This window comes from Xiphophorus maculatus, chromosome 4, assembly GCF_002775205.1.
Source record: "Xiphophorus maculatus strain JP 163 A chromosome 4, X_maculatus-5.0-male, whole genome shotgun sequence".
NCBI lineage: Eukaryota > Metazoa > Chordata > Actinopteri > Cyprinodontiformes > Poeciliidae > Xiphophorus > Xiphophorus maculatus.
In genome coordinates, this window is record NC_036446.1 from 3,481,893 (window position 1) to 3,502,812 (window position 20,920).

General features: G+C 38.5%; 1 protein-coding gene across 2 annotated transcripts in view; it reads left to right on the top strand.

Annotated features, from left to right (window-relative positions):
• The window catches only part of pacsin3 (protein kinase C and casein kinase substrate in neurons 3), a 30,667-nt gene that overhangs the window by 3,353 nt on the left and 6,394 nt on the right, over positions 1-20,920 (top strand). The window contains exons 2-8 of one of the 2 annotated variants that reach the window (XM_023332145.1): positions 2,916-2,981; positions 10,378-10,478; positions 11,168-11,324; positions 12,311-12,546; positions 13,054-13,209; positions 17,150-17,325; positions 18,388-18,508. In XM_023332145.1, the coding sequence (XP_023187913.1) occupies positions 10,425-10,478; positions 11,168-11,324; positions 12,311-12,546; positions 13,054-13,209; positions 17,150-17,325; positions 18,388-18,508 (900 nt within the window). In that variant the 5' untranslated portion in view covers positions 2,916-2,981; positions 10,378-10,424. The remainder of the gene's footprint in view (positions 1-2,915; positions 2,982-10,377; positions 10,479-11,167; positions 11,325-12,310; positions 12,547-13,053; positions 13,210-17,149; positions 17,326-18,387; positions 18,509-20,920) is intronic. The other variant, XM_023332144.1, reaches the window with a different exon arrangement.

Here is a 20,920-nt window from a genome sequence, read left to right on the forward strand (position 1 = left end):
CTTGTTTTCCTGCACTTTTTATCAGATCTTCTGATGTTTCTGCTGCTTCAAAACATTAAAAATCACGTTGTCCTGGTGGCAGGAAGATATTTTGTTTCATTGTGAAATTTGTATTTTATTTGAAATATGCTGAAAACAAACCAGTTGCAACAAATGGACTGTGATTTTGCATGCAGATAAAAACTGCACAGGGTTTTGTTTTTCATGTTTAAAGATGGTAGGATATTTAAATCAGGGCTGCAAGTAACGATTATTTTATTCTGATGATTAATTGGATAAAAAAGTTGCCACATTCTGCTGATTTTTCATGTTTACACTTAAGCTTATTTTATACACTATTAGAATTGCACTTAAAAATGAAAACAATGTAATTATTTTTTCTTAAATATGAAAATAAACTTTTTATTGCCAAATAAGGAACAACACTTTTATCTGCAGCTAAAAAAATACTCTGCTTGGCTTAACATCAATCCAGTGTGGGGCTAATTTTGGAATAACGGATAATTAGATGGCAAAAGGTGCTTAATAGGATAGAATAAATAGGATAGAATAGAAAGGTTATTTTTTTCTTGAGGAGTTCTGGGGAGAACAAATGAAAAAAAATAGAAGCTTTTTTGTCTTAAATGCAAAATGTACATATTTCTTGTACAGTTTTGGCTTAATTACTGTCCTGATTTTGTTCTTTCAGCAAATTGTCTTTATTTGAGTGTATACTCCAATTAACAATCGATTACTAAATTATTTGACGATTATTTCAGTAATCAATTAATCATTTTTAGTCATTTCAACTCTAATTTCAATATGATGCGCTTTATACTCTCTCCTGTTATAGTACAAAGACACCAAATCTTAGTATTTTTGTTTTAGTTTCTATTGAAAATATCTTGGAAAACATTTAAGTAACTTACAAGTAACATTTCAGCAAAGTATAGCAGATTTGTTTTAAGTCAATAATTCCTTAGTATTGGCAATAAGTTCATGTTTTTTATTGTGTGGAAAAGGAGCTGTTTCAAAAACCTCCAGATTATTGAGTCACGTTCAACTGGCACTGCGCCGTTACCTAGCAACCCGAGCAGAGCCCAGCCCCGTTACCTAGCAACCCGAGCAGAACCCAGCCCCGTTACCTAGCAACCCGACCAGAGCCCAGCCCCGTTACCTAGCAACCCGACCAGAGCCCAGCCCCGTTACCTAGCAACCCGAGCAGAACCCAGCCCCGTTACCTAGCAACCCGAGCAGAACCCAGCCCCGTTACCTAGCAACCCGAGCAGAACCCAGCCCCGTTACCTAGCAACTCGAGCAGAGCCCAGCCCCGTTACCTAGCAACCCAAGCAAAACCTAGCCCCGTTACCTAGCAACTCGAGCAGAGCCTAGCCCCGTTACCTAGTAACCCGACCAGAGCCCAGCCCCGTTACCTAGCAACTCGAGCAGAGCCTAGCCCCGTTACCTAGTAACCCGACCAGAGCCCAGCCCCGTTACCTAGCAACTCGAGCAGAGCGCCAGCACATTCCAGCTGATTCTACCAAAAGCACAAAATCTTATCAAGCATTTTTAGTTTAGTTTCTAGTGAAAATATATTTGTACAAACTTGCATGCAACTTGTTAGCAAAATATAAGAGCTTAAGTCAATAATTTCTTAATATTGATGAAAAAGTTCTAGTTCCACAGGCAGATAATTTCACTTGCAACATGGAAAAAGGTCTTGCTATAAGTTAAATAATAGTACTGTTTCATCAATATTAAGGAATTATTGACTTAAAACAAGCTCTCTTTTCTTGCTGAAAAGTTTCTTGTACGTTTGTCTTATTTCAAGCGTTCTAAGATATTTCTACTAGAAACTAAAAAAATACTTAAGACTTTTTTTTTGCAGTGTGAGGATTCAAATCTCATGTCTGTGTGAAAATGGCTGTTCAGGAGCTGCTCTCATCTCTGGCAGCCGCAGCAGGTCGAGTTTATCCGGGCCGGAGGCGGTACCGGCCCACAGTGGCTCCAGTGATGCGGTTCTGGCCAGAGATGAGCTTCAGGAACATGTGTGTGTGTGTGTGGGAAGAAAGCGGAGTACATTTTTTTCATGGACTGTGCTGAGTCGGCTGCGTTTTCTTCTTCTCTTGTTTTGATTCGGTCAGCGCCGGGCTGCAGGCAGAACCACTCAGTTTATGAAGCTGTTTGAGAAACAAACATGCCAACTAGACCAAGTGCTGATCAAATTATTATCATTTAATATTTAAAAATTACATCATCAGACGAATCAAAACATAAAGTTAAGTGGAAACTTTGGTATTTTAAAGACTTAAATGACAATAATTCATATAAGTAATGAAAATAACAATCAGGCAAAAGAAACATTTTCCAAATCAGTTTCTTTTAATGAAAAACTTTTGAAACTTTAAGAAAAACTGCAGGTGTGTGTTTGTGTCTGGTGCATTTCTGGTTAAAACATGTTTGTTTTTAATTCAGTGGGTAGAAAATCCAGAAATTTACTCAAGTAAAAGTAAAAATACTCCTAAAAAGAAGAGTGAGCCAAGTAAATGTAACTAGTTGCAGCTCTGGTTTTTAATCTGTTTTTAGTGAACGCTTTAATAAAAAATGGCCGACTCGCTCTCTCTTTCCAACCTGAAGTTGTCTTCCTGCAGGTTTGCCATACCAGAGGCATGAGCTAGCCTCTCTGACCTCAGCTGCTAAGCTCTGCTGCTGTCTGGCTGCTTCATTAAGTTTCCTCTCCAGGCTTCATGTGTGGTATTTTGCTCGGCCTCCCAGAATGTGCCACCCTCCAGCCGGCACCGGGCCGTAAAGCAGCGGCTAATTCTGGGCTAATCTAACCGCTTGCTGCTGCTGCTGCTTTGCTAACAACCCTCTCTGTTTTCCCTCCGCTGCCTCTTTGGACTCTTCCTCCTTCTGTCCCGACCGCTTTGCCTCAGGCTGCTGGAGAAACGGGCCGTCTTCAGTTTGGACATCTGTCCATTTGTATTTTCGTCTCTGATAAGGTAAGTCCTGCTTGACTCTGGCATCCACTTGGCTACAGCATGCTAACGTTTGTGTTGCATGTCTCCTGTTTATTTCTACTTCTTTTATTTATATGTGATGTTTTAAATCTAACAAGGTGCATCTTATGGTGAACATAACATATGTCTTCTTGTTTCTTACAAAAATAAATGTGTCACTTTATGACCACAAACTTTGATGTATTTGTTGGAGATCCAATGTGAAACATCAACACGAAGACCTAGTCTACACAGAGCCAGGCATCTGGGAAAACTAAAACAGTTTTATGCATTTTGGCCTTTCAGCCACACAAAAATTCAGTTTTATACCACTAAAACGATTATTTATGAAAGATGGAGATTTGAGAGAACTCTGTACTTGTTTGCGTGTGTACATGGGAAAATGGTGGCAAATGGTGCACATACTATTATATTTTTTTATCTCTATATTCTCATACAGTGTTTAAAAGTAGCTCAACCTACATATCTGTCCACACAAATGAATTTCCTGGCGCCATGTTTACTTCCTAACAGGAAGTTGTGGTTGTTTTGAAGCGATCTGATTGGCCTACATTGGTTTTAGCTTTTTGCTGCTCTGCCCCCTATGGGTTTGGCATAGTAAAAACAACGTCCAAGGGCAGGTTGATGTGGATGAAAACTTTTATTTTTTCATGTGTACAATGAAAATCCTTTCATACAATTTTTTAAAAACAATATGGCGGAGATATTTGTTTTTATTTAACAGCTATGTGTGCGCAGTTATGAAGACTTTTGCAACCTTCAACAGGTTTTCTTCTACGTTTATCTAAGACTGGGCAATAAATCAATAAGATATATCATGATGGACATGTCGTCAATATCAGTAGATCACACAGCTGATAGAATATTCACTGAACTTCGCAGCATTCCCAACTTTACTCGCGCTGGAATCAACTAACTTGCTCAGTCTTTGGTTACCTAGCAACAACCTACTGGGTATAACTGACACAGCAGTTTCAGGTTTCTCCACCTCATAACTGCTGAAAAATAGAAACCAGTGGTGTTGAGTTAACTGTGGATAAAAGCCACCAGGTGGGCAATATTTCAGATATTCAAAACAAAAACGAATCAGTAATTATCATTATTGTGATGAGTTCTTTAGCCGTATTGCCCAGTCCTATATTTATCCCGTATTTAAGTATCTCCATTCATTTATATGATTAATTTTGACCAGATTCTGTCAATGCTGGAGAAAAGCATCTCCAATGTCTTGATTTATCATTGAAAGTTGTTTTTAACGTAACAAAATGCGAATAATTTGAAGGGACTGTAATTCTGGTTTCTCGTCCGTGTAGCTTTGAGAAATGTGAACTATTTACCTCTCGCACAGCTACAGTTTTCAGACAACGTACCTTTTGTTTTTTCTGACTAACTGCGGCATCATAACTAGAACCTGTTCTGGGGGTAACAGACGTTTGTTTTCAGTTTTAAGATGGTTTACTTTTAAAGTGACACACCTGTCGATCTGCCAAGACAAACCGTGATGCTAGCATGCCGTTTGTTGTCAATCAGCAAACTCTAACTCAAGATTATAAAGTTTTCCTAAAGAAGTACTTTTTCATTTTCTCTACAAGAAAACAATAAATACTTTTTGATCAATTTTAAGGAATAATTGACTCCAGACAAGCTTCTACATCTTGCTGAAAACTTACTAACTACTAGATTTCTATTAGAAACTGGACCAAAAATAGTTGGTAAGATTTTGTGTTTTTGCAGTGTAGACCCGTTGCAATAAATTTAAATTAGCTCAATAATTTCCATTTGCATGATTTATCAATTTTCTCTTTCTAACAAAAACTGGATGATAAATCTTCAGTTTGGTGTTTTAGTCTTATTTTGAGGACAGTTTTGTTTAGAGAGACTTCATAATTCATTACATTTCTAGTTTTTTATTTATTTTTGATATTTAAAATGTCTTCCAGTTAGCATTAAATATTGATTAGAATTTTAAGTTTATTGATCTTTCAGAATGTTGCATTATATTAGTTGAAAATGGTCTCAAAACAACAATACTTTTGCAATAACCTCTGTGATAATTTATCGCCTGCTCTGGCTTTTTCTGCTTGTTGCGATTAAACGTTTTTAATGTTCGGCTCCTTCTTCAGTCACTCTTGTCAGATTAGAGCGAAGCCTGAATTCAGGGTCCAGTTTGGAGTATTTCTGCCACCAGCAATCATCTCTCCTCAGACGTGGAGCCTCTAATTTCACGAGCTCCACAGCTGGTTCTGTTGGCGGCAGCAAACGGGTTCCATCTGCTCTTTGCATTTCTGGGTATTTTTAAGCCTCCGCGTCGCCGTATCGGTAGATACTGAAGCTTTTTCAGGAATGCAGCGCAGCTTTAGGGCAGGGGAGACGTTCGTTTACGTTAATCAGATTGTGAGTTTGACACCGGAGCTTATGAGGTCCAGTCCGTCGCGCCCTCCTCTTCCTCCTCCTCCTCCTCTCTGGCCTGACCCACTTTTCAATAAAGCAACAAGAATCTCTGTCTGCGCCAGCTTTCTCTCTCGCCTCAGCCGGTTGCACTCCAGATTGTGACCTGGAATCGGTTCTGATCCGCTTTGCTCTCCTGATCGGCGGTGGTTTAAAAATTACCGTAATAATTATTCCATAGATTTAACATGGAACTGCGTTTCACACTGCAAAAACACCAAATATCGAGTATTTTTGATCCAGTTTCTCGTCCACATGTCTTATTACTCTTTAAATAAGATAAAACTCATTTACAAATAACTTTTCATCAAGATACAGGAGCTTGTTAAATACTTTTTAAGTGTTTTTGCAGTGCACAACACAAAAAGTACAAACTCAAATTCACGTTTCTGCTTTTATTGTTTTCATTACCAACATTTGTTAAAATGTCGGCTCTGTTCCTGCATTAATCTCAACTGTAGGTCAGTAATTACACTGCAAAGCAGAATTTTACCAAGTATTTCTGTTTAGTTTCCAGTGAAAATATCTTAGTTCACCTGAAGTAAGACAAAACCCTCGCAGGTAACTGTTCAGCAACATATAGGAGCTTGTTTTTAGTAAAAGATAAAAGCGAGCATGTTGATGTTTTTTAAGGATACATCTGTGACCCAATCAAGCATTATCCGAACTTTTCTTGACGTGTTTTTGTAGGAAACCAACTTAGAGCATTTATGAATAGAAAACCTTTTGCTTAAAAGAAAAAGTGTTTTCAGTTTAGAAAAATAACACATTTGAGTGTCCATACTTCAGTTTTTGAAGGTTGTTTGTCTCAGATGTTGCAGCAACATGTGAGTTGCTACACGGTTATTTTAGTTTCTCCGCCAACATGGAGTTTAATTTCATGCAACTTGTTTTCTAATTAAAGAGTCTGCAACCTTTACCATCCAAAGAGCCATTTTCCCTGTGCAGTAGCTAAATGAAACTCATTGAGAGCTATAATTTTTTAAGAACCACTATTTTATTTCTATGTCTATGTCTTTAAAATAAAGATAAACTGAACTTTTGCAAAAAGACTATGGATAAATTTTCATATTTTATTTAGTTTCTACTTTTTTAAACCGATTCAGAGATGGCTTGGCTGACCGACCTCAGTGATTCAGTTATGTTTATCATTCATATTCCAGAGATTGCTCGTCTAGTTTCTTAGAAAACGTTTCGGATTCAGATTTTCTCTGGAAAATCTCTGAGATCAGGTAGATCAGCGCCTCGTTTGTGTTGCTCTCTGTTGGAGGAAGATTGGAGGAATCCTCCATGATGAAGGCCAACATCAAATACCTCTCCATGTGTTGGTATGTTTGAACATGTTTTACATGATCAAAGACTAGACACAGTTTTTACCTGATTCTTTTGCATGAGTTACTGCATCAATGCAGCGTAGCATGGAGATCAGCCTGTGGTTCTGCTGAGGTGGAGAGAAAACCCAGGTGGCTTTGATCGCAGCCTTGATGTCTGTTTTCCTCCAAACTCTGAGATCTTGATTTCAAACTGAAAAGGAAACTTCACTTTCTTCTGAAAGGAGGATTTTGGACGTAACATGAACTAGCGAGCTTCGAATGCAGATTATGAGGCAAACAACTACCCAGAGTTGGCTAGCTTTGAATACAGACTAGTTGAGAACAATGGCTACTCTTAGCTAGCTAGCTTTCAACGCAAATTAACTGATGCCAACAACCTGGTGTTGGCTAATTTTGGGATATAACTGAAGTCAACAGCTAACCAAGCTAGCTTTGAAAACAAATTAGCGGAGGCCACTTTGAATGCAAATTATCTTAGGCCAACAACTACTTGGAGTTGGCTAGCTTTGAATACAAACTAGTTTAATACAAATTAGCTCAAGCAAACAGCTAATCTGATCTTGCTAGCTTTGGATACAAATGAGCTGAGGCCAACCGTTGAGATGAACTAGCTACGCTTTGATAACAAATTAGCTGAAGCCAACAAATAATCCGAGTTACCCAGATCAGATTAGCTGTCGGCCTCGATCAAATTTAAAGTCGCACAAAATAAAAACTGCTTGATAAAAAATGAATGAACAGTAGTCAGTTTAGACGCCCACACCTTTTTAAAAGTCTACAATAGCTCTGATTTGTTCAGTCCTGTTTTTCTAGCTCCCTTTGATTCAGTTGCTATTAATACAAACATGTTGCATAATAATTTGTAATGTCTTCCAGTGGTTGTGAATGAGTTTTAACGTTTTGTGCCGCAGTGAGTAGCGATCCATGGTGAAGGCAGTAGCTCATCGTCAGGTTCCAGCACGTTGCAGGGAGAGGTCTCTGCAGCTGTTGGCATATTTTACACCCATCTGTGGAAAAACACCCACTGGGCCGTGGGTCTGTGAGATTTACCCTCCGTCTTTGAGCCATGATATGTGCAGCCTGAGCTTTTAGGGATAATCTTAGACGTCACATGTCTCTGCAGATACAGACACACCTATGATTACCCATGAGTCACGGGTTCTCGCTTGTGGTGCCACATTCTTTCTGCCGCCGACTGCTTTTGTTGTCGTAGCAGAACTCATGAGGAGCATCCGCGTTTATTTACAGCCGCCGGCGCATTGTTCCCTGCAGAGCATCACCAAGGTTACGCTTCTGCACCAAGGCCTGCTCCCAGCACAGATGCAGTTATTTACAGTGAGAGGGAGCGTTGTGAAACAACCGGGAAGTCAAGTTGAGCCTTGCAGAACACAATCTCATGCAAAAACTATTCACCTCAGACAGTAGCTTTAAGAAGAAAGAGAAACAGAAAGACTGGACTTTGTCTTTGTTGTTTCTATAATTGAGTAAATTGCTGCAGATGAACATCCTGCACCAACTGAAAATTGGAATTGATCAATTTGAAAGGATTGATGTCAGGCCTCTGTTCAGCTAGCTAACTGAGTAGTTGTTGGCCTCGGTTAATTTGTATTCTAAGATGGCTAGCTCATCTTAACCATTGGCCTTAGATAATTTGATCTCAAAGGGAAATTAAATGTCGTAACTCGTATCAATTCAGATTATTCAAAGACTTATTGTAGATAGTGAAGGCTGTTGGCAGGAAAGAGCTCTTGTAACTGTCTGAATTACACAGACTCTGAAGAAACCAGTTGGTTTTAGATCATTTGTATTCAAAGCCAGCTAACTCAGATTACAGGTTTCTTAGCTAATTTGTTTTTAAAGCTAACTAGCTCAAATTAGCGGTTGGCCTTAGATAATTTGTATCTAAAGCTTGTCAACAATTACCAAAACTAATAACAGATATTACATTATGCATCAGCCATACACATCAAATATGTTTATCAATGTTCCATTATTATGGTTCAAAAGCAACAGGTCGGGTTTTAGCCTTAATTTAAAAACTCTGAGTTTTGGCTGTGTTGTGGTTTTCTGGAAGTTTGGTCCAGATTTGTGGTGCGTAGAGGCTGAATGCTGATTCTGTGTTTTCCTACAAACACAGATATTTACTGAAGCTTAAAGCCTCAAGGAAAATGAACAGAAACAGAAATGTTACTTTTTCCAAAAGGATTGTGTTCTGAGCAGGGAGTAGATTAGGATTAGCGTCAGTCAAAGGCACCAGTTGTACCATCATACAAACAATAAGCTTTGAGAGTCACTGTGGTGACGCTCTTCTGTTTTTTGCAGAAGTAAACAAATACTTAAGATCCTTTTTAAAAATGCCTTTAGCTGCCTATTTTAATGGTTTAAACACCAAATATGCCTCAATATGCATTAAGCAGCACAACAGAAACGAAACTAGCAGACGCTAACATCCATCGTTTGTCTCACACTGCAAAAAGACAAAATCTTACCAAGTATTTTTGGTTTAGTTTCTACTGCAAATATCTTAGTTTCATCTTATTTCAAGTGAACTAACTTACAAATAACTTTACATCAAGATATAGGAGCTTGTTTTCAGTCAATATTGCCTTGATATTGATGAAAAAATCCCAATTAAATTGGCAGATTATTTAACTTATTACATGGGGAAAAGGTGTTGTTATAATGAAACTAGAACTTTTTCATCAATATTAAGGAATTATTTACCTAAAACAAGCTCCGATAGCTTGCTGAAAAGTTACTTGTTAAGTTAGTTTTGTTTTATTTCATGTGTACTGAGATATTTGCACTGGAAACAAGACCAAAAATACTTGGTAAGACTTTGTGTTTTTGCAGTGTGGGTTGCAGCCAATCAGCACCAAGGAAAGTTAATGGCACTCATTCCTTGGCTGCTTTCAAATCCCAAAAACTTTGTTTCAGTGTCACAAATTACATTTTCCTCTGTATTACTTTAAATATACTCTACAAAACAAATCCATGAAACTTTCTTTAAATAATTTCTCACTCCACAGAAAAATCCACAAATGCCAAACTGCTCCACTGCAGAGCAAAACGGGAAAATTACGCATTAATACCATTTTAACAAATAGAAATCTGAAAACTGTGGCATAGATTTGTTTTGAAGTTATCTTAAGTCCTCCAAGTGTTAGACATACACCATATAAAACATAATCAATATTCTTTTTTTCTCTTTTCAGTAATTTACCACTTTGTTTTTGCCTGTCATATTAGAAATTACTTTAAATTTGTGGTAAGAATGTGAAAAAGTTCAACATTGTTGCAAGGAACTTTCCAGGAATATTGCATCACAGCAGTTTGTTGACAGTTATGTTCACCTTAATGTTCCTTAAGGAGTTTTAAACTGCTCGTATTGATTGGAAAATGCCTTTTTTGTATAATCTGCTGGTTTGCTTTTCAATTTAAAGTTTTTTGACGGTTTCTTTATGTTGAAACTCCTTCCAGGTTGATCTTCTGCTTTTTAAGTTTTTGCTGTTTAAGCACTGAGGCTCAGCATTAGAGAGCTTACCAGGTAACATTGTGCTACTTTTGAATCTGTGAGTCCCTTTCGTTCTGTGCAGTCTCGTGTGCCGCCGCCATCATTCCGTGCTGCAGGGCCGACCCCAACATGTCTTCCAACGGAGACGTCAGCGACCTCGGCAACTCCGACAGCTTCTGGGAGGTACAAATAAAACACATTTAATACCAGGACACATTCCCACTGCTTTGCTTTGTTTGTCATGTCATGTTTTTATGCTTCCATTTGGGTTTCTACTGCTTCTACAAAAAAAAGCTAAGAGCTTAGAAAACTCGTTAAATTGGCAGAAAATAATTTTTTTTGGTGTCTGGAAAATTATACGTTTCAAAAACTTGTTTAAAAAAAAATTGTTAAATCACATTACCCAAGCACTGTGCCGTTACCAAGCAACCAGAACCCAGCTTGGCCTGTTACCTAGCAACCCAAACACATTTGGTCAGCTGGTTTTACTGTTGTATGCGCTGTACAATGGCAGCTGGAAAAGACAAGTATTTTGTTGTTGATATCCAGAAACCCCTTGATGCATTCCTGTTATTTGTGCAGGAGGCTCCACTTCTGCTTTTCAAAGATGTACGGTTCTACAATTGGTCATCTGTTTACAGCCATTTTCAGGCGTGAGTCTAAATGTTGAGTTAGAGAGCGTAAAATCTCATGATATAAGAATGACGTTCTGAAAAAAAAAAAAGAACATGTTTTGTATAAATCATGGACCTATGCTAACCTGTTCAGGGAAGCATTACGGGTCACCTTTAGCTTCTGGGCTGGTCACTGGGTTTTGCGTAAACTGTGGCTCCCTTATGTAATTTTATTTCTGTGTCTTTGTGCGTCTGCAGCCGGGTAACTATAAAAGGACGGTGAAGCGGATCGACGACGGCCACCGGCTGTGCAACGAGCTCGTTAGCTGCTTCCAGGAAAGAGCCAAAATAGAGAAGAGTTACGCTCTTCAGCTGAGCGACTGGTCCAAAAGGTGGAGGGGCATCGTTGAAAAAGGTCCGTCATCTCAGTAGCAATGACGGGTCATAGGATGATGCCTCTAGATGTCAGAAAACTGGGAGTTCAGTTACAATTACTGACAGCGGTAATGTGCTAATAGCAGGGCTAAATTTTAGCTTAGCTTGTTTTGCTCACTTTGCTTCCCCTAAATTAATTTTTTCTGATAAAGTTGTCACATTGTTTATAATTTGTGATAAATTTCTTAAAGTAATTTAGTTATTATATTTTTAGAACAGTTTGTATTGTTGGGATTGTTACTGTTTTACTGTTTTCTCCACTGTTCGCTCAATGAGACTATGGATTTATTAATACATTTGAAAATAAGACTATTTGTGTGTGCAGTTTAGTGATACAGATCACACTTTTTTATGTGACTAATGTCCTAAAGAAGCGAATGCGAATGTTTTTCAAGAGCTGTAATTGTTGTCATTCACTCAGCTATACAGTTACCCATTAAAGAAGCAATCAATAGTTTTTATTGTCACTATTATTATAAGTATACCACAAAATTTTGTGATAAAACTTTAAATCCATATCATCAACCCATAATGTGAATTTCAATAGACTAGAAGTTGGTGCTTTAGCGTTAGCTTATGCTAAATTCCGTGTTGGTAGAGCACTTTAACGCTAGTAGAGCTTATATTTAGTACTTTAGGGTTAGAACAACTAATGTTATAGTTAACAATGTCCACCACTAGTTAATGGAAACTTTTACCTTTTCGGTTCAGAATTGCACAAAATGGGGCTTAGTAGGGGTTAGCGCGACCCGTATTTGGAGGCCTCGAGTCCTCGTCGCGGGTTCGACTCCCGGACCCGACGACATTTACCGCATGTCTTCCCCCCTCTCCTTCCCTGTTTCCTGTTTCCACTGTCACATAAGGGACACTAGAGCCCACAAAAAGACCCCCTGGAGGGGTAAAAAAAAAAAAAAAAGAATTGCACAAAAAGATAAACCGTTAGCTTAGCGGTTTTTCCACCAACAGGCCCTCAGTACGGGACTCTGGAGAAAGCGTGGCACGCCTTCATGCAGGCGGCCGACCGCCTCAGTGAGCTGCACATGGAGCTGCGGGAGCGGCTAGCGGGCGAGGACGGCGAGAAGGTCCGTGACTGGCAGAAAGACGCTTTCCACAAGCAGATGATGGGAGGCTTCAGGGAGACGAAGGACGCAGACGACGGGTTCAGGAAAGCTCAGAAACCCTGGGTCCGCAAGCTGAAAGAGGTGCTTCTGTCTGTCCTTTCATCCATCCATGCCTCAAAAAAGGGGCATTTGCTGAAAAAACAACAATCTAAAACTTTTTTCTAATAAAAACTTCAGATTTTACATTTAAAAGGAAAAAAACTTTGTCTGTAAATATGTTTCACCCAGAACTACTCAAGTGGCAGTTTTAGATTCACCTGGTTCAAGTTCTGCAAACAAATTCTCTACGAAGCACATTTTCCTATCAAATTATGAATTAGTTGACCTGAAAAATAATCACCAAATTAATCCCACACTGTATTGAAGCAGGAAGAGTTGAGTTTTTCATGTTAGGTGTATTTTTAGCTGTAGATTCATCCTTTGCTACAAATTATCAAGTGTTCACTAAATGTGAATGTTGGTTACGTTGTTGCATTTTAGATAATAAAATGCTTACTTTCTCATTTAAAAATATGAAAAGTGTTTTTTTTACATCAGTTTGCATGAAAACTGTACAATTAATCAAAAATCAAATCTGTTTGCATCAAGGTCGAGTCCAGTAAGAAAAGCTACCATCAGGCCAGGAAGGAGGAGTGGACGGCCGTTTCCAGGGAAACGCACGCCAAGGCTGACCCGTCCAAATCCCAGGAGGAAGTCCGCAAATTCACGGTCCGGGCCGAGCGCTGCAACCAAGAGGCCGAGAAGGTACAAAACTGAAACACACACATCTGGAGTCCTTTTTACTCCGCTTTAGTCAAACTTCAGTCCAGAAAGTCTGGTCCGTTTGGGGAGGTGTGAACGCGTAACCGACCAAAAAATAAGTGAACTCTGGTCCGCCTGCAAACCTCGGTGTCGGTTTGGTTGAATTAAACTCTTGTTTGGTTTGAATTTATATGTGAACCACACAAAAGGTTCACATATAAAAAACAGGAAATGGACTACAGCACAGGGCATTCTGGGTAAATACAACCAAAACAAGCATGCTAATGTAGCTCTAGCATGAGAAAAGACTAAAGAGGATTCCTACAACCGCTAAAATCTGACGCGACTCCTTTTTTGTTCACATTTTGTGAAAAATGTTGCTGCATTTTTATTGACCACATAATTGGTCAATTTAACATTTTGAAAATAAATTTGCTTAATGGAAACACACCAGTTTAAAGGTAAAGGTAATTTTATTTATATAGGACATTTTCAGCCACAAGGAAAACTCATTGCTATATATTTTTTTGTTTGTTTGGGGTTTTTTTGCCCACATTGAAATTGGTTTATTTCACATTACTGCCATTTAAACACTCTTTTTTTGCACATAATCAACAGCCAGATGTCAGAACTGGCACCAACCATGAATAAGAAGATGACAGGAAGTAGTTGGAGGATTATGGCGCTGCATGTTTTTTAATGACGCATCGCGTGAACAAGCTTATTCACACCAGATTTTAATTGTAGTGTTAAATTTAATTTAACCACCACAATTGCAAATTTGTGTAATTGACAACGTTTTGCGCTCATTTACAACGGAAACGCAGCTAGTGTCTTCATTTCATCAAAGGTTCTTGGTGCAGCACCCCCACAGGCGAGGAGGGGAACAGGTTTTTCAAATGGTTTGGTTGGTTTGACACAGAAAATGTAGCAAATGTTGCAATTTTGGTCCCCAGTTGAACCGAGTTTACCGGACTACCAGGTGTAAAAACACCCTTAGCATCCCGGGAGGAGCTCCAGTCGTCCCAGTCAGGGTGTGCCAGTGAGTCCAGTAAAACATACCTGCCTGTGTCTCTGCCTTTAAAACAAGACTGGACTTGTATCACCTTCATTTCGACTCGGGACAAACCCAACAGCGGGGACGGAGAACTGAAGAGTGGAAAGAATCTGAGAAATCTGGTGAATTCAGACTCAGCTTGGTGACACTTTCTCATCCAGATGTCACTTAATTATTCTGAAGCTAAATCACAAATGACTGAATACAATTTTAATTATAGCAGTAAGAACAGAAGAGTTTCAGTCTGCAGTTGCTGTGAGCCTCCACACCTACAGCCCGATAAAATGAAACTTTAAGAAGAACTCAGGTTGTTTACATAGCAACATTTGCGGTTTCTAGGAGCATAAGGGGAGTTACAGATCCTTAACTGCACCTTTCCTCTGAGGAACTTGTTAAAGAGGCTTTTTAAAACCTGAGTGGCTTTTAAAATAAACTAATTAAACCACAATACTTCCCATAACAGCCACAAAGAAATAAGATGGTAATTGGAAACATCAGATCAGCCTGGGTGGAAGAAAACAAATGGACCACAAAATGAAGGGATTCACACTATTTGGTCCAGATCTTCAAATTACATTTATTATTATTAGACACAATTTGTGTTTCCAATGGAAATAAAGGTTTCATAAATCTATTAGTTTTGAAGAATCTGCAGAATGATCTGGTTGAGTCAAAGTGTTTTAGATGTTGAACTAAAGCTGATCAAATGGACCCAAAGATCTTTTAAATGGAACCTGTCATGCAAATGTTTTTATCTTCAGTTTATGTGCTTAAAAAACAACCAGTTGTTTTTTGGCAATAAGTTGATGTTTTTTGGTGTCTGGAAGATGAGCCATTTCAAAAATGTCCTGGCTGTTGAGTTACCTAGCAACCCCAGCTGAGCACAGCCCTGTTACCTAGCAACCCTTGCAGACCAGCTTTTGTTCAGAAACCACTTGCTGCATTCTTGCTGATTGTACAGAAGGCTTGACTTCTGCTTTTCAAAGATGTACGGTTGCATAATAGCGCATCTGTTTGCAGCCATTTTATTTTTTGAGTGTCAACGTTGAGTTTGGGGTCGTGGCCAGCAGCAGCGTGAGTTTAAAGTGACAAAAGGCCGTAAAAAGGCTCATTCTGAAAGAAGCTCAAACCAGACTGAAAATTATTTTATAATGCAATGAACGTGTTTTATATAGACCACAGACCTATCCTCACCTGTTCATGGAAGCATAATATGTCACCTTTAACAATATAGACACATGAACAATATCAATGGGCTCTTTGCACCTGCTGCGCTGACGTCACAACCGCATGCGCAAATGCGGCTCTTTTTTTCCGCTTTGAGTTACCATGACGGCTAGAAAAGACAAAGTCTTATTTCAGACGCAAATAAAACAATACTATGAACATTATTGTCTTCCTAATATAATGGGCTTTTAAGTTTTCATGGATTTCCAAACAGTCCTGAATTAAGAAGATGATGGCTTGTAAATATTCGTCGCTACCAGTTAAAGCTAACGCCGCACAGCAAAGTTTACAGCCTTCACTTCACTCCGGATCAACTTGTTCAGCCTAAAGCAGAAGGTAAAGGAGCCTCCTGTGTTATTTCCATGGAATCACTTCTGTATTCAGCCTGAAAGAGTTTATGGGAACCAGAGAGCTGAGCAGAGCCAGACAGCCGAGCTACTGATCCGCCTGTACACACTGCTGGAAACACCGTCCTGCTTCACAAGAAACATGCAAAACTAATAAAGCGAAATAACACGGACACCTTAAGGAACACGGTCATATTTTTCTAAAAGCAACAACTGAACCTGAACCGTCAGCTGAACTAGAACTCCGACACCAGAGCTGCTCTACTGTTAAGCTATGGGCTTGTTGTGCTTCAGAAGCAAAAAGCCTGAACCGTAAAATCCCCGTTACTTGGTCTCTGACACTAACGACAATAAACCACGTAATATACTTGAAAACAAGGTATAAACATTGTCCGTTAATGAATGAGGAAAAATGTTTAGATACTTAAATAGCACATTTTTACAAGAAAAATGTCTAGCATAAGCTAAAGCTAATGTTAGCCACAAAGTTTAAAGAAAGTAAAACTCACCTTCGTATCTGTGTATAAGAGGCGAACATCTTAAAACCTTTCTCCAACTACTTGTCGAGGCTTCGGATCGATGTTCATCATTAATTGTTACCTTGGACAAGCCCTGCAAACACCGAGTGGAAAGAGCCTTTTTCAATAGATCGGAAACGATCGAGCCGCTTTTCCCCGAACGCGGAAGCTGAGGTGCAAAGAGTCCATTCATCGACTAGAATATTCACTGAACTCTGATCCAGAAACGCACTGCCTTCTGGGAGATGTAGGCAGAGGAAAGAATTTAGCGACTCAACCTCTCAGCTAGCTAAGCTGAGACCTCTGAGCCTAATTCACTTATCCTTTGGTTACCTAGCAACTTTCTCATCCTTTGGTTACCTAGCAACAACCTGTTGAGTAACTGGCACAGCAGCAGTTAAAATTTTTCCACCAAAGCCTCATAACTTGCTTAAAACTAAAAAACAACAGTGTGGAGTAAAAACTGTGGACAAAAAAATCTCTGGTATTATTTCAGATATTTAAAACACAAAACTAGTAAATAATTTTTGATATCGACTGATATAAAACGTTTATATTTCTTGATTTTTGTCCCAAAATTTGCGTTGAAATGGTGCATTCAAAAGAAAAAAGTAGCCATTTGCTGTCAATTTTTATTATTTTGAAATTTTTAATGATTTCTATTTTTATCTTGGGATGTGTGGGAATAAAAAACACCTTAGGCGGTGTTTGGTAGCTCAAAATGACAGTGTTGTGATTATTCAGACATTTTCAGCCTGAGGAAGTGAGTCTTTATATGCGTGTTTGTTTTGTAGGCAAAGGAGCGCTACGCTAAGGCCCTGGAGGATCTGAACCGCTGCAACCCTCGCTACATGGAGGACATGGAGCAGGTGTTCGACCTCACGCAGGAGGCAGAACGGAAGAGGCTGCGCTTCTTCAAAGACGTCCTGCTGGATATCCACACGCACCTCGACCTGTCCGCCAAAGACAGGTGAGAAGACGTTCACTTCCTCTGGGGGGGAAACATGAAAACGTGATGGCCGCTGACTCAGAGCGAAGGCATGCAGCTCCTGGTGCATGTGGGAACATGTGTGTATGTACACAGAGGTTAATACCAAACCTGAACTGTCGTCCATTAACTGTTGACCTCTGGTGTTATTTAAACAGGCTCAAGTTGCCATGGTAAAGTCCGAGTAAACGGGACAAAATAACTTTAAAGTAGCTTCACCAACTACATATTTTCAACAAAGAGTCTGGTTCTGCTTCTAATGTCCTAAATCTTGATGCAGTTTTCTGATGCTCTCTCCCAGCTTCAACTCTTTGGATTTAATCAGAAAATTTCTGAAGCAGCTGCATTTATTTAAAAAATTTAAACCGAAACTTAAAGGCCTCTCTGCTGCCCCCTACTGCCTGCCTACAGTTTCAGAAAAGGTAACAGGTGATTAAATTGTGGCTAACTTTAAATTATTTGGGTCACAACTAAAAAAAAAAAGGATTTTAGATTACATTTCTTTAGTTTATATAAATCGGCAAAGAAAAAAGTCAAGTGCAAGTAATTAATATGGTTTCTTAGGCTACAATCATATGTTTTGAGATGATTTTTAAATGTTTTTTCTAATTTATTTGCAATTTTTGGTTAAAATTTTGTCTAAACTGATTGACTTCTAAAACTAGTGTTTACATGTTAAACAGTTTTAAAGTGAAACTTCCTCAGTTAGCATGTGCTAAGTAGGGTTAGGGTTATATGCCTTGTCATATAACTTTCTCAGAGTAATTAATCAATAAACCTTTCTAGAATCAGAGGTATTAGAAACATATTTTACAAAATAAAACTGAAACTTGATCATCGGGGATTTGGATATTTTTTAAAAATTTATTAAAATTAAATAGAACTTAAAAGTTGTGAAAATATTGAATAAAAACAACAAATCTAATAAAAACACCTTTATCTTTTATTGTTAAGACTTTAGAAAAGTGCAAAAAGACAAAAACTTGGTTCAGATTAATCACATGAAGGACTTTATTGTAATGGTTTTATGGTTTTAATCAACAGCTTTAAAAACCTGCACCAGGATCTGGGTCAGACCATCCGAGCTGCCAGCGATGCTGAAGACCTGCGGTGGTGGAGGAACACCCACGGACCGGGGATGAGCATGAACTGGCCCCAGTTTGAGGTGTGGAAACACACACGAACCGTGAAAAATAGGGATGCAAACAAGCGATCAACTTGTAACTATTTTTTCGGTTAATGGTTAATTGTTAGATTAAAAGTAGTTCCAATCGATTCACTAATAACATCCGGTTAGACCTTATGTTAATGTTGTAGTTTGGCCACCATCCAGCAGAGGGCGCCGCTGGTTAACCTTATCAGCGGAGCCGTTGAGACAGAAACAAATATGGCGGCCATATCAGAATAGAGAAACGGTCTAAGCAGAGTCCGGTGTGGGACGGAAGCTACACTTTATTCGGTTTTATTTTGAAACAAACACTCGATTAACTGTTTAAGTAAAATTTTATTTTAATAGCGCTTTATTCAGACGAATTGCATGAAGGAGGAGCAGCGATTTTTCAACAAAAAACTACTGTTGTGCTACGAAGGTGAGTGTTGACAGAATAGCAGAGGAGAAAAAAACGTAACATGATGGAAAAAAGTTTTAACATTCCTTCATATCTGTCTTTTAGTGGGGGATAAAGTCTTTAATTTTTCTATTCAGCAGCCTAGTGGCTACTGTTTTATCATATTTTGTAAATATATCCAAGTTTAATAATGTGAAAAAACAATATGTTCTGTTTATCCAGTCAGTATTTAATACAGCTGACACAAAATTTTTTTAAATTTTTTTATTTAGCATATTGTAAAAAAAAAAGTGTCGCCCTTTATTTTATGGAAAGGCTGTCAGCCCTCTTGATGCCAGAGAAAACTAAAATTTTTAAAATGTCTGCTTATCAATTAATCTTTAGCCTATCAATAAGATGAATAAACCTCAAATTAACTCATCCCTAGAGGGGGAACATTTAAACTAGCGGTTCAGCAGGTATTCAGTAGTCATTTTTTTGATGAACCAGGTTGCCTCTGAAGCTCTAAATCAATACCTCTCCGTTTGTAAACTGAATGTAAATAAAGGAAAAAGTTCTGCCTCGACTCGATCCAGAGTCCAATGTGTGTTTGTGTGCAGCAGGCTGAATATTAAACAGGTTTGCTGTGAATGCCTGGTTTTATAGTGGAGAGCAGTGAGTGGGGTCAGGAATGTCACACGCACAGTTTCAAATTTATTCATCCTTCTGTGAAAATCTGCAGATTTCACCTAATTTCTGCAGACAAACATTGCAGCACAAAACCAGAAACTCCTTACAGACAACTAACAAATTCTGTATGTATTTTTCCACAATAATCCTCCTTAAAGGATTTTCTCCTCTTTTCCTGTATTTGTTTCCAACTTGTAGGCAGTGAAACATTATTCTTCCTCCTTTGTGTTTGAGGTGATTTGCAGTTTTGGTTGTTGCAGTACATCTGGGATACGGTGACCTGGATTCCTGCCTTTCAGCCTCCACACCTCCTGTTGTGTGGAGGTGTTTTAGAACGGCAGCGTCTCATTTCAGAGAATCAAATGACGCTGAAATGCTCAGAAATGTTTGTTTTCCTGCATTCGAAACTCTCGATGGGAAGATTGTAGATTACTGAAAGTGCATCATAAAGCTGAATATACTCCATGTTTCTGGATCTGAGGACGGAAGGTATAAACAAACATGGCTGACACGGCCTTCTAATTTTCCAAGAAAAGGCCGTTTGTTTCTTAAACACACTTTTGACTTGTTTGTAAAACATACTTTAAAAAAAAAAAAAAAAAAAAAAAATAATAATATATATATATAAACAAAATAACTAAATAAAACAACATGGTTAAAAAAATTATTATTGTCATCATAGCGGACATTTGGTAAGCAAAAACATCTCCACCACTCTCCAAGTATGTTCAGCAATTCCAAACCAACTTAAGTATATTCTAGTTGGCCACATTTGCAGCTTCAAAATTGTACCAGTAGCTCTGGAAAAATTGACAATTAACTAAAAATCTCTTACAACTTAGATGCAAGTGAAAGTTAACTTAATCTGATCTTACAAGTTCAAAATGTGGTAAAAAAATAAAAATCTCCCGTTGTTGTACCGGACATTTAACAAACAAAAAACATGTCCAGAGGGAGAAGTTGGCAGGGAGAGACGCATCTCTGTCCTCAGAGGAATCTCCCAGTGTTCCCACAGTGCTGCCGCCACACAGACAGAGGCCCATTGTTCACAACACACTCACACACACTCCAGCAGCTTTACATTTAGATCACCAAGAACATTTTTCTTTATCCAACTTCACCTCTTTATCTGCCTACAAATCAGGTGTTTAAGCCTAAATCTGTTCTGATTTCAGGAAACATTTTTCAGACTTTAAAATTTACATTTTTCTTGTTTTTCTTATACTAACATTTGGATCTGAACTGCTTCTAAAAGAACAACCTAAACACATTAAAAAAGAAAAAAGAATTATCCAGCTGTTTTTTTTGGCAGCACATCGTTCTCATGACGTCACACCTCC